General features: G+C 34.4%; 1 protein-coding gene across 5 annotated transcripts in view; it reads left to right on the forward strand.

Annotated features, from left to right (window-relative positions):
* Nucleotides 1-14529, forward strand: part of LOC123525765 (uncharacterized) — a 238853-nt gene that overhangs the window by 69122 nt on the left and 155202 nt on the right. Inside the window, exon 1 of one of the 5 annotated variants that reach the window (XM_045304914.2) lies at nt 3620-4545. The exons of 1 other annotated variant lie outside the window; for it this stretch is intronic. In XM_045304914.2, the coding sequence (XP_045160849.2) occupies nt 4151-4545 (395 nt within the window). In that variant the 5' untranslated portion in view covers nt 3620-4150. Of the gene's footprint in view, nt 1-3619; nt 4546-8239; nt 8372-11860; nt 12751-14529 lie in introns of those variants that run through there. 3 more of the 5 variants (XM_053538480.1, XM_053538477.1, XM_053538478.1) reach the window with 3 other exon arrangements.

Below are 14529 nucleotides of genomic sequence, written 5' to 3' on the forward strand. Positions count from 1 at the left end.
TAATCTAAACAGTGTTTCTGGATTCTGTACCAGAAACAAACCTGTTCTCCGCAATTAACTGCCAACTTCTCCACATGTATGAATCAGAGGTGGAGGACAAAGGATTTCATACACAATGTCTTTTATAAATCGGCACGGAAAAGATATTCCTCGCCCGAGGATCAAACTCACAACCACGCGATCCGTTGATCTGCGGTCTCCTTATTGAGCTGAGCGGGCGGGCTAATCTTTTTCAAGTATTCGAAATTACAATACTAATACATGCTCCATATCAACAAAATACAATAATATGCTCTAATATAATCAAGTGTATCTTTATGTCTTTCGTTTGTTGTTGTTGTTATTTTCGTACAATTTCTGTAACATCTGTTATATCAGTCAGGCTTCTCTGCGATTAAGCTTACACGTTTCTTTGATGCTTAATCAAACAGTTTATTGCTAATTAGTTAACAGCTGAAGGTAATGAAACAAGCATTATGGTCAACATCATTTGGGCCTTAAGTATTGGTAGTCAAAATCATTAACTGTAGCTTTGTAAAGGTGCTAGAACCTACACCTGAACCTAAATATTTTTCATACGTTTATCATCAATAAATAAGAGTAGGTTAGGCATACAGCTTTGAATTTGCGCTTTAAAGGGTGGATTATATGTGTGTTGATTCGGAAATTGAATAAATAGTTACCTGTGTGGGATGAATTAAATATAATATGGGATATGGTTACAGGAAATAACTAGAAGAAAACTAAAGACAGTTTCTGCATTTACACATGGTGATACACTGCTGAAAAAGAACATACTTCGTTGAAGCATATGAATTATAAACAACACTATTAATTCCCAGATAGTTAACATTACGCACATACTCTTGTATAATTTTACGCTTTACTGGATAGGTTTTGTTTATTTACAGAGGATTATATTTTTATATAATCTATATTTCTCATTCAGACACTATCAATGTTGTGGTATGATTATAAACACTGTACAGAGAGTTTCTACTTTAAAACACTGGCATATAAAGAAATCACATATCTTTTCGGATGTTGAATAAGTTTACAATATTTACTCAAAGTGTTGTTGCAGTTTTAGTCACCTTGTTAGAAATTTATTGCTTAGACATATATGTACAATATATTTAGACATATCATGAATCTCACGTAAGATTTAAAATTGAAAACGTAATAGACCGTGAACGTCTCCCCTTACTTTGATATAGTGTCGTTATGTTTTCTGGTCCTTTGGAATAGTTGAGTTCGATATCTTTATAATAGAATACCGCATAAACAGAGTGCACTTTCCATTACTCCTCATGAACAGACTCAGTATATCCGAATCTGTTATTTTGCATGGCTGCATTCTATTATTCAATCAGGATTGTCTTTATAAATTTCATAATTTACCAGCTTTCTTACAAATTTCATTATTTACCACCTTTGACAGAAGTTAAAATGAGCCGTGCCATGAGAAAACCTACATAGTGGGTATGCGACCAGCATGGATCCAGACCAGCCTGCGCATCCGCGCAGTCTGGTCAGGCTCCATGCTGTTCGCTTTTAAAGCCTATTGGAATTGGAGAAACCGTTAGCGAACAGCATGGATCCTGACCAGACTGCGCGGATGCGCAGGCTGGTCTGGATCCATGCTGGTCGCATACCCACTATGTTGGTTTTCCCATGACACGGCTCAAATGATTACAGTTAAAGTCATAAGTATTTCCTTCGCAGGCATATACCATAGAAATGGTAAATAAAATTAATTCTAAAGGCGACTACCAGTCTAATCGAGTCTCTAATTTTTTGTATGACAACATTCTTTTGTTCCATCTGGATTTTCTAACTGATTTCAATATTTTCAAGCTTGTGCAAAGTCTATGATTACAATATTAAAATAAACAGTTTTTCCTTCGAAGGCATATAAATTCTAAATGTGTCCATCATCTCAGTCTTCTGTCTAAACTGTTTCGATGATGCAAAAAAAATGTATACTATAAGAAAAATGTGTCATAATTAGAATTTCATCTATAACAAACCGTAACATTTCACAGTGGGCCAATTCGTTTCACCCAACCCGAGATAAGCCGGTCACGTGGGCAGCAAGTAAAATGGAATAAATTTCTACTTTGTTATGATTTCTCATTTTGACCTGTTTCCGAATACGTCGGCGATTTTTTCTTGTGACATGTTTCTACCTCTAAGGCTACTAACCACATATTTCAAAATTTATCCGAGTTTATATCGCGGATATGTTTGATTTGCCGATTAGCTTATCTCGCAAGACCGGCGCACAACGGAGTTAGTAGACTGGCATCAGTCGTTAGAGTCATTGAATGTAAAGCACCTAGTACCTGGCCATAAAATCAATCCTCTCTGATACCACTTTCTAAAAAAATTTACAATATCTCTTGCCTCTGTCTCTGAGCCTAGAGAGAAAATGTTTTTCTGAGTAAATAATTTAGTGTCAGTGTGAAGAAATTAATATTATTACAGACTATTTGATCTCAACAGACTTTGTAAGTCTACGGAGTTAGGACAGAGCCGGGTAACCAAACGAATGCCTAAGCGGTTGCCAGCGGCGAAATGACGTACGCTGCAAATGTGAAACGGATCGGTCCAGTAGTTAGATAACTTTCAAATGTAGTCTGCTGCTTTGTCAAACAGTTGTTCTGGCAGCAACTGTACTATCAATGATTGACATTTGATTAAAATAGGTTTGTAGCATTGACCTACGAATACCCTGTGTTATTCTGCTGGAGACATGATTGTTTATTTCAAGAGCGTATCTAATTAAGTGCATCCTTCTAGAAACCTTATCAGATGACTGCGCGGAGAGAATCATTTGGAATAACTACTATTATTATGTAACTTAAAACACAAACACTCCAAAAACAAACAAAATTTCAAGGTCGTTAAATACATCATGGGGTTATCGTATATGTCTGAAGATGCACTGATGATATTATCGTTCATCCTGCATACCCGGCAGAAACGCAATACTTCGGCAAAATATTATTAACTTACTCTATGGTTCTGTTATTCCTAAACGTTATTTTTTTTCAGTTTACTCCATCAAAATTCAGTAAGTGTGCTATAAAAGTTACGCTAGAAGTACTGTTTTAAGACTTTTATGTTACGGCTAAATGTCAGATAAAAAACCATCGAAATTCCGTTCAAATTCCGAAGAGATATTGTTTACGAAATCTTAACACTGAACGCATATTTCATTATGTTACACCACTGCGTTTACAAGGTAGAAAAATGTTAAAAAATATATTGCTGACGAGATGTAGACGGATCTAGACGTATAGTGATAACAGTGTTTTCTCACCACAAGTGAACGATGCAGTCTTTTGATGCGGATTAACTCAAAACGTTTCCAATTAAAACAGTTGACCCGGAATGACCATTGGTAATGTCCGTACAATAACGTTTTCTTCTTGTTTTTTTTTTTCGGCATTATCCGGCATTATTCGAGCTTCTATGTAACTCACACGAGATGTCGAAATCGAATACGGAGAATATGTAAATAAGCGGAAATTCCAAATTGTAATTTCGGGTCACTGGGTCACTATCTTACATTTCGGGATACTATCTTACATTGCACAGAACCTGAAACAAAAACACAAGTAGGAATAAAAGATGAAAACAAAAAATAACGGGTTAATCGATTGCATTTCAGTTGACTTGTTATTTAAAGGCAGCCAGATGTTAAATGCATTTATATAGACCAATCACTCGATGGCTACAGAGGAAGGCTATTGATAACAGGATACATTTTCAGTATTCAAATATAATTTGCAGTTGCAGCATCAAGTTAATGATATAGAAAGGATATTCACCCATGTTTCGAGAAATTGAGGAAAAAAATTTAACATGGGGAAAATAGATATAGCTTCTGTGGATAAATACACAACCGTAAAACAAACTTTCGCCTGGTGTTAAGAGGCTGATAGGACCATGTTTCATTGGAATAACTAGATTAAGTTGAAGCTTTGTTGAATTTTTTGACCGGTCTCGCGTGTATTCTTAACGATAATTGTTTCAAATTGAAGCCTGAAATTATTACGAAACTCCCGCATATGAACTGAATCAACCAGCGTACTAATCGAATCAGAAGTATATTTACAAACATTTGACTAAAGCGGGCAAACAGATGTATAAGCAAATGAAAAAGCAGAAAAAGAAAATGTTCTTCCGGGAAGTTTCAAAGGACAAAAAGCAAGATGCAAAGCAGTTTAAGACGGCCACAGGATCTCCAATACTGTACACAAAGTTTAAAAAGCATAAAGGGATCTATTACCCTTTAGCAAAACACCAGCTGACGTTAAGACCAAAGCCACAACATTCACACAAGCACGCGGCTGTAGTGTACTCGAGGACATACGGTAGAGAAGTGTATGGTAATATAGACATTTGGCCTGATGACGATACCGCTAGAGAACGGTTGCTAGAAAAATTGAAAGGATTATCACAGGAAGATGATGAAGATGTTGGAATTGACATTCCTACAGGTATAACAACAACAGAGGAGGAAGTAACATACGAAAGGTAAGTACATTAGTTTACGAGCAGTTTTTTTTTTTTTGTAAACTAGAGGCCAAACTTTATCATGCATTGCCGTTTCTCTTGAAACTCTTCCTGGGTTTGCTGAAAAGATAACAAGTGTGCTTAAAAATGTATATTCATTTATCATTGTTCACATTGAGTGAACGGATGAGAAAACAACACGTTCATGCGGAAACACCATTTTTACCTCTTTGTAAGGCTAACATTTTATACATATACATTGTATGTGTGAAAACTGAAAGGTATGCAGATGCAAAACGCCTCTGTATAATGCTCCTAACTATGGCTAAATATTTCTTATTAGTCATTTTGATTCATAAAGCCCGGTATAAGAGTAACAATCTCTTGTCCGTCCCCGTAAGAGTATAAATACTTCCACGAAGATTTTCGAAAGGATGAAATACACTGACGTGACATATCTCAAAGAGCATGTCCCCGGCAGATTCGTTCAAGATAATTATTCCGAAAATATTTACAAATTTTGTTATTTGACGAGCCTTTTGGGAAATCAGGTACTACCAAGGCTTATCCAACTTTTGTCTTTGTCTGTATGTTTCGCTTAACACATTTATGGTATATTACGATTTATCGGAAGCGTTTGATTTAATACGTTTACTCTCAGATTCCCTTATGATAGACAGTAATTGTGGCTAGACAATTACATCTTCTTCTCTTACACAGAATACGAACATTTTTGCCTGTCTTATGTATTCCGTTGGATAAACATATTTATAATGACAGCATGGATATGAATGTCAAAATGTTTTACATGTATACATGAAACGTAATGCTTTTTGACATGCTCTTAAAAAATGAATATGTTGGCAGCGAAATCAAGATACATGTTTTGTAAATGTGGTATACGTGCGTTCTTTAAGTTAATTGTGTCCTGGGTGTCTATGTTTCACCTTCGCAATGTAGTAATTGTGCACATTTCTTTTAATAGTGTACACTGCTGTGTGTTACTGTTCACTTTTTGTAATGGTTTTTATATCTCTTTATTTACTGTTTTAAAGAATTGGTTTACAGTGGGGTTTAAGAGTGAAGAGAGGTGCACCCATTACTTCTCATTGCTGGTATAGCCACTGCTTCACCGTGTTCTTTCCGCCCTTTTGTCATTTTTCCGTATTGTCAATCACTTACATTTTGTGCTAATGTCAATCATTTACTTTATGTATAAATAAAACTTCATATCTTAAATATTTGCTGCATGTTTTTTGTTTTGAAGAGACTACATTCATTACGTATAATTAAGCAGCATTGTCCAGTAAGTTTGACGGATGAAAGTTCGTGGGTATACGTTTAAAAGAAATCCCAAGTGAAAGAATACCCAGCTTTATTAGGATGTGAAGAGTCTTGCACTTTTCATATACGGTACGTAGACAGATTCGGTCAAACGTCGGTTTTTATTTCGCTTTTTTTTTCGTTTGCCTTCTGTGCTTCCAAATGGTCTTCGTAATGTTCTTCATTAGTCAGCTAACTGTGCCAACGGTAGTCATTTTCTTGAATAGATTTAACCGAACTGAAGGCTTGTCATTTCCAATTGCGATAACACAACACTTAATGTCTCTCAATCTTTTCTACTCTCTTTTTTGTAAAATTTACGCAACACCTTTGATTTGCGTTATCTTTCAAACATTATCATGGTCTGATTTATGGCTTTTCTGAAATCCCCAAGCATCAGATATATGACTGAACTAGCAGTTGTACTAGCAGTTGTACATGAATCGATTTCGTTGACTTCGTCTTATGTGGTTGAGCTTCAATTTAATATCTGAATACTATTGCTGTGTTTAAGCATACTTTTTCCAGATCGAATGAATATGTAAATAATGACAATATACACTGTTAAAAATTTTGCTCGTAAGCCTGTTTTTATAACAAGGGATGAATAGGTTAGCATTTTTAATTCAATTAAATGAATGTGTCGTTATTTTGTTTCAAAACCTTTTCTTAAGTGGTTAGCCCCTTGATATAGGGACTCTCATTTGACTGGCAACATATATTAATTTTACATTCTTGTACTACGAATATGTTTATGAGATTCAGGCATTGGATAGTACAACAGTTATGGATTGTTTAGTTTTACTTAAACATTTTCATCCCTGGAATTACTTCTACTGACAAAGTTTAAAACATTTGTTTTTCAAATATCAATTGGACAGAAATACATTGACACAGTGACATCATAACAAAATACATTCGATGTATAGTTAGCATTGTGGAGTAGATTTAAATTCACTCTGATAGATAGAATGTCGCTTGTGCAGTGCTAGGTTGCGCATGCCATTACCTCTCAAACCGAGTCTGCTATTATTTTTCGTGGTTACGTTTTGTACATCTAAGGGTTCCTCTGATAGATTTTACTAAATGTAGATATGCTGCGGGTTCGAAATCACAAAAAAATAAAACAATATAATGACGAAGCTCTTAAACTTACCTACTGCGGCAGGTCCATGGTTTTTGGAAAAGTGTCCGCCGTTGTCTAAAGTAATGGCAAAAGTGGAACATGCGGTCTTCGGTCTTCTTTAGCTAGAAATTTTTGCGTTTGGGCCTAAAACTATCCAGGGATGATAGACGATATATTTCAAACGAAACCTTTAAACGGTTATATCTGACATTTTTATAAACATATTCGGTCACCTTACGTTCTTTCTCTTGATAAGGATCATAAAACATTATTGAATTTGGCCGTAAATATATCGAACTTACTGCTTATATTCCCTCGTATTAGGCTATACACGGCAAAATTATTACATTTCGCATCAGAAGAGTCGCATAATGATTGTATTAGACCAAATATTGATTTATAAGCAAGAAAGGCCATCGTTTCTATGAGAAGCCATACAGGCGAAAGGCCATCAAAGTTATTCATTTCTTGCCGGTCAAATAGTATTCTATTAAATGAAAGCTATGTAGGAAACAACGCAAAAATATATTTGTCAGTCGTTTTGAGAAAGATTCAACGCATATCAAAATCTTACCTCATCTGGCGTTCCGTCCTGAAACTTTGATGTATTTATTCAATATAGTTTATTTATTTCTCTTAAATTTCTGTAAGAACGGAAAATCTTGATGAAAATATATAAATGATCAATGTCGCTTAAGGGTTACAAAGATCTATAAGAAAATAATGGACATTTCTATGTTGTTTTGTATACTATCTGAATAGAACACGAGTTAAAATGATGGCTATCTATATGCAATTGATACTGGAAATCTGCGTGGGCTGTCAAAAATGAACTCAACTTTGCTAGGTAATATTCTGCTACAAAAGTGTTACCGTTTCGTATTCTAATCCTGAAATAAAGCAAGGAGAATTCGAGCAATTTTAATGATGCATCAAGATTCAGATAAAATAAAATTTTGGAAGCACGCTGTGCTTTAACGGATAGTTAGGAAATTGTTGATACATGCCTATCTCGTTCTGATGAGATATGAATGATATGCTTGTGAAAACAACTCAGGTATTTTGGTTGGTCATATTAACCTTCATGCTTGTACCTATACTTTCCTTGCTAAGAAAGACTTGAACTTCAAGACGCTCATTTTTCGTATACGTTTCGAATATTATTAAATTAATAGGAATACAGAAATGTGAACACGCAAACATATTCGGGTAAATTGAAGGAAATATTGTTGATTAATTTTGTTTATCTTTCGTGAAACATCACTTAAGTCAGATAAATGGATAATCTTGTGTTTTTTCGGGATGAAAAGTCATACAGAAACTATACTTTTGGATTTGTTCTGAGATCAGTGGTAGGAAACAGATATCAACAAAAGGATATGCACTTGTGGGAAACAAGTATGTGTCTGTTTGGAATTTGGTGGAATGATCAATGTCTGCATTATTTAATTGAATAAAACAAGTTATCCAGACTAATCAGAAATAAAGGTACATGTAATCTTAAATATGGAAACAAATTGCAAAATCACAAACGCATACCCATTTTGCAATAGAATAAAAACCACGAAAAACAAAAGAGAAGCTATGTATTTTCAAAATCGAATCCGTCCTGTTGAAAGTAAAATTTTATTTTGAATGAGTGATATTATTTTCGTACTTAATGTTGATGATTAAGTAATAGAAAACCTAGGCAAAATGAAAGTTTAGTTTTAAATTTGGTGTAAGTGTTACAATGTTTAGAGACGTTAATGTAGAATAGAATAACCAGTTATGGGATATTGCTGGGATATAAATCAAATATAAACCAATTTAGTGGTTATGCATGCACTATACATCGAAGGCAGTACAGTTTTATCATTAAAATACTCCAACTCCATCATATTTTATTAGAAATGTAATTATACTAAATGCAAGGTGTGTAAGTTTTGCCAAAGATGAATATTTATACATGTGCCAGTCATTCATATTGATATGATTGAAAGCAAAGCGATGCGACCATAATTATTATTACATACTCAAGGAACCAGTTTGTGTCTCTATAGTTCAAAACTATATTCCTGCTATGATTGTAACCAAACAGGTTGGCGACACATATTCGTTTTCATAGTCTTATTTCATTAGCTCGCACCGTAGTGATATACAGAGCTCAGTAGTTAGTTATATTAATACATAAGATAATGATTATAAAGAAAGTACATCGAGGGCGATGAGTAATAACCCCATTTATCAGCTCATTACTTATTATGCAAGAGCAAAAATCATACAATAACACAATAATTGGTATAACAGTATTTTTGTTTCTCATCATCATTTCAACTGCTCCTGTATCTCCTACAACTAGCATTCCATTCTTTTCTACATCTAACCCCCCTCCCCCGCGCTTTTCTATATTTTGCAATAAATCAAAATGTACTTGTTATTGGATTTTTGAAGCAACCCGTCTACAATATTTTTCCGTTTTAGCTTCTTTTTGTTGTGAGCATACTTTGCGATATACGGTTCTATGGCTGTGTTTGGGGTGCTCTGTGCTTTCGGGAAATCTACCCTTACCTTTAATTTTTGGATCAACCAACAAGCTTGAATTATTATTCGGTGGCAATTTAATGCCTGATTGTTGTCATTTGACATCGTAGCAGATTCACAAAAGCCACGAATCATGTTTCAAGAAAGAAGACAAATGATTGATTTTGTCCGTCTCAGTGTGAATTTCTCCAAAAACTCGTGATTTGTTAATCCTTTCTGTCAGCACACAGGAAAATACTTTTGATTCTGTGGACAAAATTAGTCTGATAATGGTGAAAGCAGAACAAATGGGTGAAATTGTTCGATATTTCTGAGGAAAAAACAAGTTTATTTTTAATAAACGTTTCAGTGCCTCCAGATTTAAGTCATTGCTTCTAAATTTTTATAATGATTTTGTAAGTAAGTAGTTTTAAATAAAAGGCAAAAATAAAAACAACTGTCTCTCCAACAATTAGTGTTATCTGTAAATCGTGTGATTGAACCTCTAAAATATTGGCCTAGCAGTAGGAATAAGCAGTAAAATAAAACAAAAACATGTTAGATATACTCTACATTATACTCATAAACAATCAATTTGATTTTTTATCCATAAATGTTATTTTGTATTTTGTATACGCTACTGAAGCATAAAGAATTGATTTTAAACCTTTCTTTTAAATGGCCTTCGCTGCTTTCATTTCGTATTACACAGTGTAAGACTAAAACACGTGAATTTCAAAGATTGTCTGTATGTTATTGTGTTTGGAAATACTCATACAAGAAACAACCTTTTAGTATGAAATCATAATGCCATGCTGTGCACAGTTAAGTATGTAACTAAAATAATAGGATTGTGTCTATATTTGTATGGCCATGACTATAATGACTTCAGTAGTTAGGAATGACGACAAATTCCTGGTAATAACAATAACGTTGCTATGCAACTCTTCATAATAGGTGTGTCGTTAGAAATCGGTTAATTTCAGCTTTTACCTCGTTGATTTTTTGGTTACCAATATTAATTTTGATGAATAATTTGACGACTCAGAAAATTGTCCGTTTGCAGACTTAGTTTATTCTTCGCGTGTCTGGTTTAGATATCAATGCCTCCTGTTACAGTTTCCCTGTTGTTGATACAAATGTTACAGTTGTTTTTGGTTTATTTTGTATTTTGAAAGTTTGAATGGTGTTCAACGCTTTTTGTACCCCACGATATAGGGTTTTACCTAATTGCCGTATTATCATGATGTTACGTTATGTGTTATCCTTTCATGTCAGTTATTTCTTTAGAACCCATTGGCCGTTCTTCTTCGTTATATTTTTGGAAGGAGCCTCCGTGGCCGAGTGGTTAAGGTCACTGACTTAGAATCACTAGCCCATCACAGATTTGGGTTCGAGCCTCACTCGAGGCGTTGAATTCTTCATTTAAGGGAGCCATCCAGCTGGCTTACGGAAGGCCGGTGGTTCTACCCAGATGCCCACTTGTGATGAAATAATGCACGGAGGGGCACCTGGGGTCTTCCTCCACCATCAAAGCCATATGACCTATACTTGTGTCGGTGCGATGTTAAAACCAACAAAAACCAAAATAATTGTATACTTTCTTAATATATATGCCGTTTTTACTAACTTCCAGATACTGGATAAATTTCATTACATTTTCGAAAATGTGATTGTTATGTGAAAAGAGTCATGTCCATGTTGAAAGCAACTTCAGAATGACAACAAGAACTTCAAGTCTGGGAATAAAGTGTTGTTCATATGCAATACAATGTAGCAATACTACCATAACATAATTGCAAGACTAGTTACTGGGCGACCTATTACTTTCTGTAGAATTGGTTTTTGTTTTTTTAACTACTACTTACTTCTGTTCTTGCTGGTTACCTTTCTTGGCTCTGATTATCCTGTGTTTTGAGAAGAAAGGGACATAATTATACAAAATTAGAACAGCCTCAGGAGTAATCTCCTGTGGTCAAAACACAGGTTCTGAACACAGACTAGTTCTTATGCTGCATTTACGATACTCTACAACACTGAAAGTGCATATACTATTCTTAACAATGCATTGATAATAAAACCATTGATATTGTTTCTTTTGAGAGGTAATTAGAATGCTTATGTAAAGTGACAAGTTAAACGTCATGTTATAAATTCTGGCTAATGAGATTTAGAGTATTTGCATAAAGAAACTTAAAATACTAATAATGGACCCCGTCATTATCGTACACTGGCGTAATGTGCAAAACGTCCGCACTTTTAATGAAGTTTCTCATCAGACAAGTCGTAAACATATTACGTGGGACCAACTATTGATTGGCGACAACAGCTTTTATAACTTTGTAGACGTGAAGAAAGCAGAAAGAGACTGACTGATAGTTATATCAGTCCGGCCGCCTGTATTTCAAAGGATAAATAGATAGCTACGCAATTAGATTTTTCCTCAGTTGTCAGCTGCCTTGAGATAGATTCAGCGTCTACTATGGTTTCAATTTGTCTAGCTTTTCAGCAAAAGGTCTCTGCGAAGTTATTGAATTTGCTGTGAAATGACATCACTTCTGTAACTGCACATGAAATTTGTTTGGAAAAAAATACCGTGGTGATATAAATCATCTAAAACATATCGGAAATTAGCACGTTATTATGTGTTTCTTATCAGAACAGATTAAATGCTTATTCACAGGATTTCGAGGGCGTGAAGGAATTAACACAAGTTGACTCCAAAGCGATGAGAGATATCTAATTATAGTAATACTTGATGTCACTTGTCGGTCTCAAGGTTTATAAAGGTGTAGAACAACAGATACTCTGGCAAGGATTGCGGATGCATGCCAGCACATTTGCCTTTATTTCTCTTTCAAATTGAGAGAACTTCGAACAGTAACTCATACAATTCGGTCAAAGTGGATGCCTGGAGTTTTACATGAGGATAAATATTCAGGCCTGAACAGAACAAGGTTTCTACACGTGACAAACCAAGTCGGAATTTCGAACTGCTGGAAACCATTATGTAACGGGAAAATTTGTGTTTTTTTCTGTAGATACGTTTCGGATCTTGGTAATTTATACATGCATTTCGTAGTTGATTTGTGATATAAGGATTTGGCGTACATTTCGGAGTAATTATTGCAATTTCGATTTGTTCTTATGTAAGAATAAAGTGGTCAGTGTGGAAGTTTATCATAGCCATATGTGTCTTTTGAAGTTAGCGGGCTTTTCGACATTGGTATTATTCCAGCCATTCACGATTTAATGTACAACTGTAAACGCAAATGGTAACGTATTCTTTAAAATGGATCATTTTTGGAAACTGCTTTAACCTAAAATGACTTTAACTTATTAACAGATATAATCGTTGTAAACAGCTTCTTTGATAGACAGAAGATTACATGTATAAGTAGAATATCGTTTTATACAAACTCTTATAGTTTTTGAAGATAAATATCAAAAGCAGACTGATGATAAATAAAATCCTATTACGCCTATGAAAATATGTTCAAAATATTCTGTTATACCAGATGCTTAAGTATTTAAAATTCTTATTACATTCTTCAAACGTTTGCATTTGTTTCTTCATGAAATCATTAATCATTATAATCTATAAAATGCTGGCCATATTCAAAATGCTTGGTTTAGATTCATGTTACAAGTTAACTTCAAATTAATAGCATATTACAAATAAAGTAAAATGATATAGATTGATAATAGGTTTTTGCTCCTTTACAAAACACTAAGTTAATTACTGAAATATTATGAACAGAACAGAACAGAACAGAACATATTTTATTTCTCACAAAAACGGAGTTCCTGGAAAACGTTACAGAGTTATGATATCTGTATGACAAAAACAAGGAATCGGTCGACAAAATGGTAATTATTTATCTTTAAAAACAGAGAATGGGGTGTAAAACTAAAGTTTGATTATCAAGGTTGCCTAATGGTCTGTGCTATGCGTCAGAAAAAAACTGTTTAGTCTAATAATCAGCGCCACTGCTTTGAAATCAAGACATTTTGAGTAAAATACCGAAATCGTTTTCTTATTCATACATATTAATCTATTCACGTTCTTCATCCTCACCACAGCAATAGCCTAATTTTAGTGCAAAGTTGCAAACATAAACCACTATCTAACAATTTTATGCCCGATTTTTCAAATGTTACGGAGTTCAGGCTCTGAAGATGTTCTTATGAGAACTTTTGTTACTGCCAGGGTGTTTCTGGAGCTATGTTAAGATACTTTTAGCTAATTTTATTATTTAGAAAGGGTGTTAATCATGTTCTAATGTAAGATGTTTATCCACGGAAACAGTATTGTGGTTATATAATGTATGATATGAGTCTTTTGTAAAGTTTAAAACTATGTGCAGTAAATGACATATATAAATAGTAAAATACGAAAAGGTAACAAATGCAGTAAATTGTATCGTTCGTTCTATCAATGAATGTGCCAATGTTCGTGAACAACGGTTTAGTGGATTCTGTTTGGATTGATCACTGAATTCAAATCAAATCCTTTATTTTTAATTTAGGGTACATCTAAATGCTGAATTTGCAGAAGCTGTTGTTTATTTTTTCTGAAGTGGTTTATTTGCATTACTATGTATGACTGCTGTTGTCATCTCATGCGATTCAATTGCTTGTTTAGTTATGCATATTCATATTATGACCTTTACGTTGAGTTAATATGTGGTAGGTTGAAAAGGCCAATGTGCTAGGTAAAGCTTTAGATAATTGACCTTATTTCAGGATGCGACAGTCAGATGTAAATACTGTCACAAAAGATTCCTGACATCGTTTGAAGCAGTTGCTCATGTTGTAAATATTCTTTCTGAAAGGAAAGTCGTGATTACAACATTGAGGCCGTGTGGCAAAATTAAAACACGGACGTTTGATATACTTGGGGAAGACATTGGACAGGACGAATAAAAAATATCCTATAATGAAGAAAGTAGTTTGATACAAGTATTGACGAAAGATACTACAGAAAGTCCTGTATAGTAGAATTTTAAAAGTTGACGCTGAAAGAGTAGTCACAATGCGACATTACACAGAGA

The sequence above is a fragment of the Mercenaria mercenaria genome, chromosome 3 (assembly GCF_021730395.1).
Source record: "Mercenaria mercenaria strain notata chromosome 3, MADL_Memer_1, whole genome shotgun sequence".
Classification (NCBI taxonomy): Eukaryota; Metazoa; Mollusca; class Bivalvia; order Venerida; family Veneridae; genus Mercenaria; species Mercenaria mercenaria.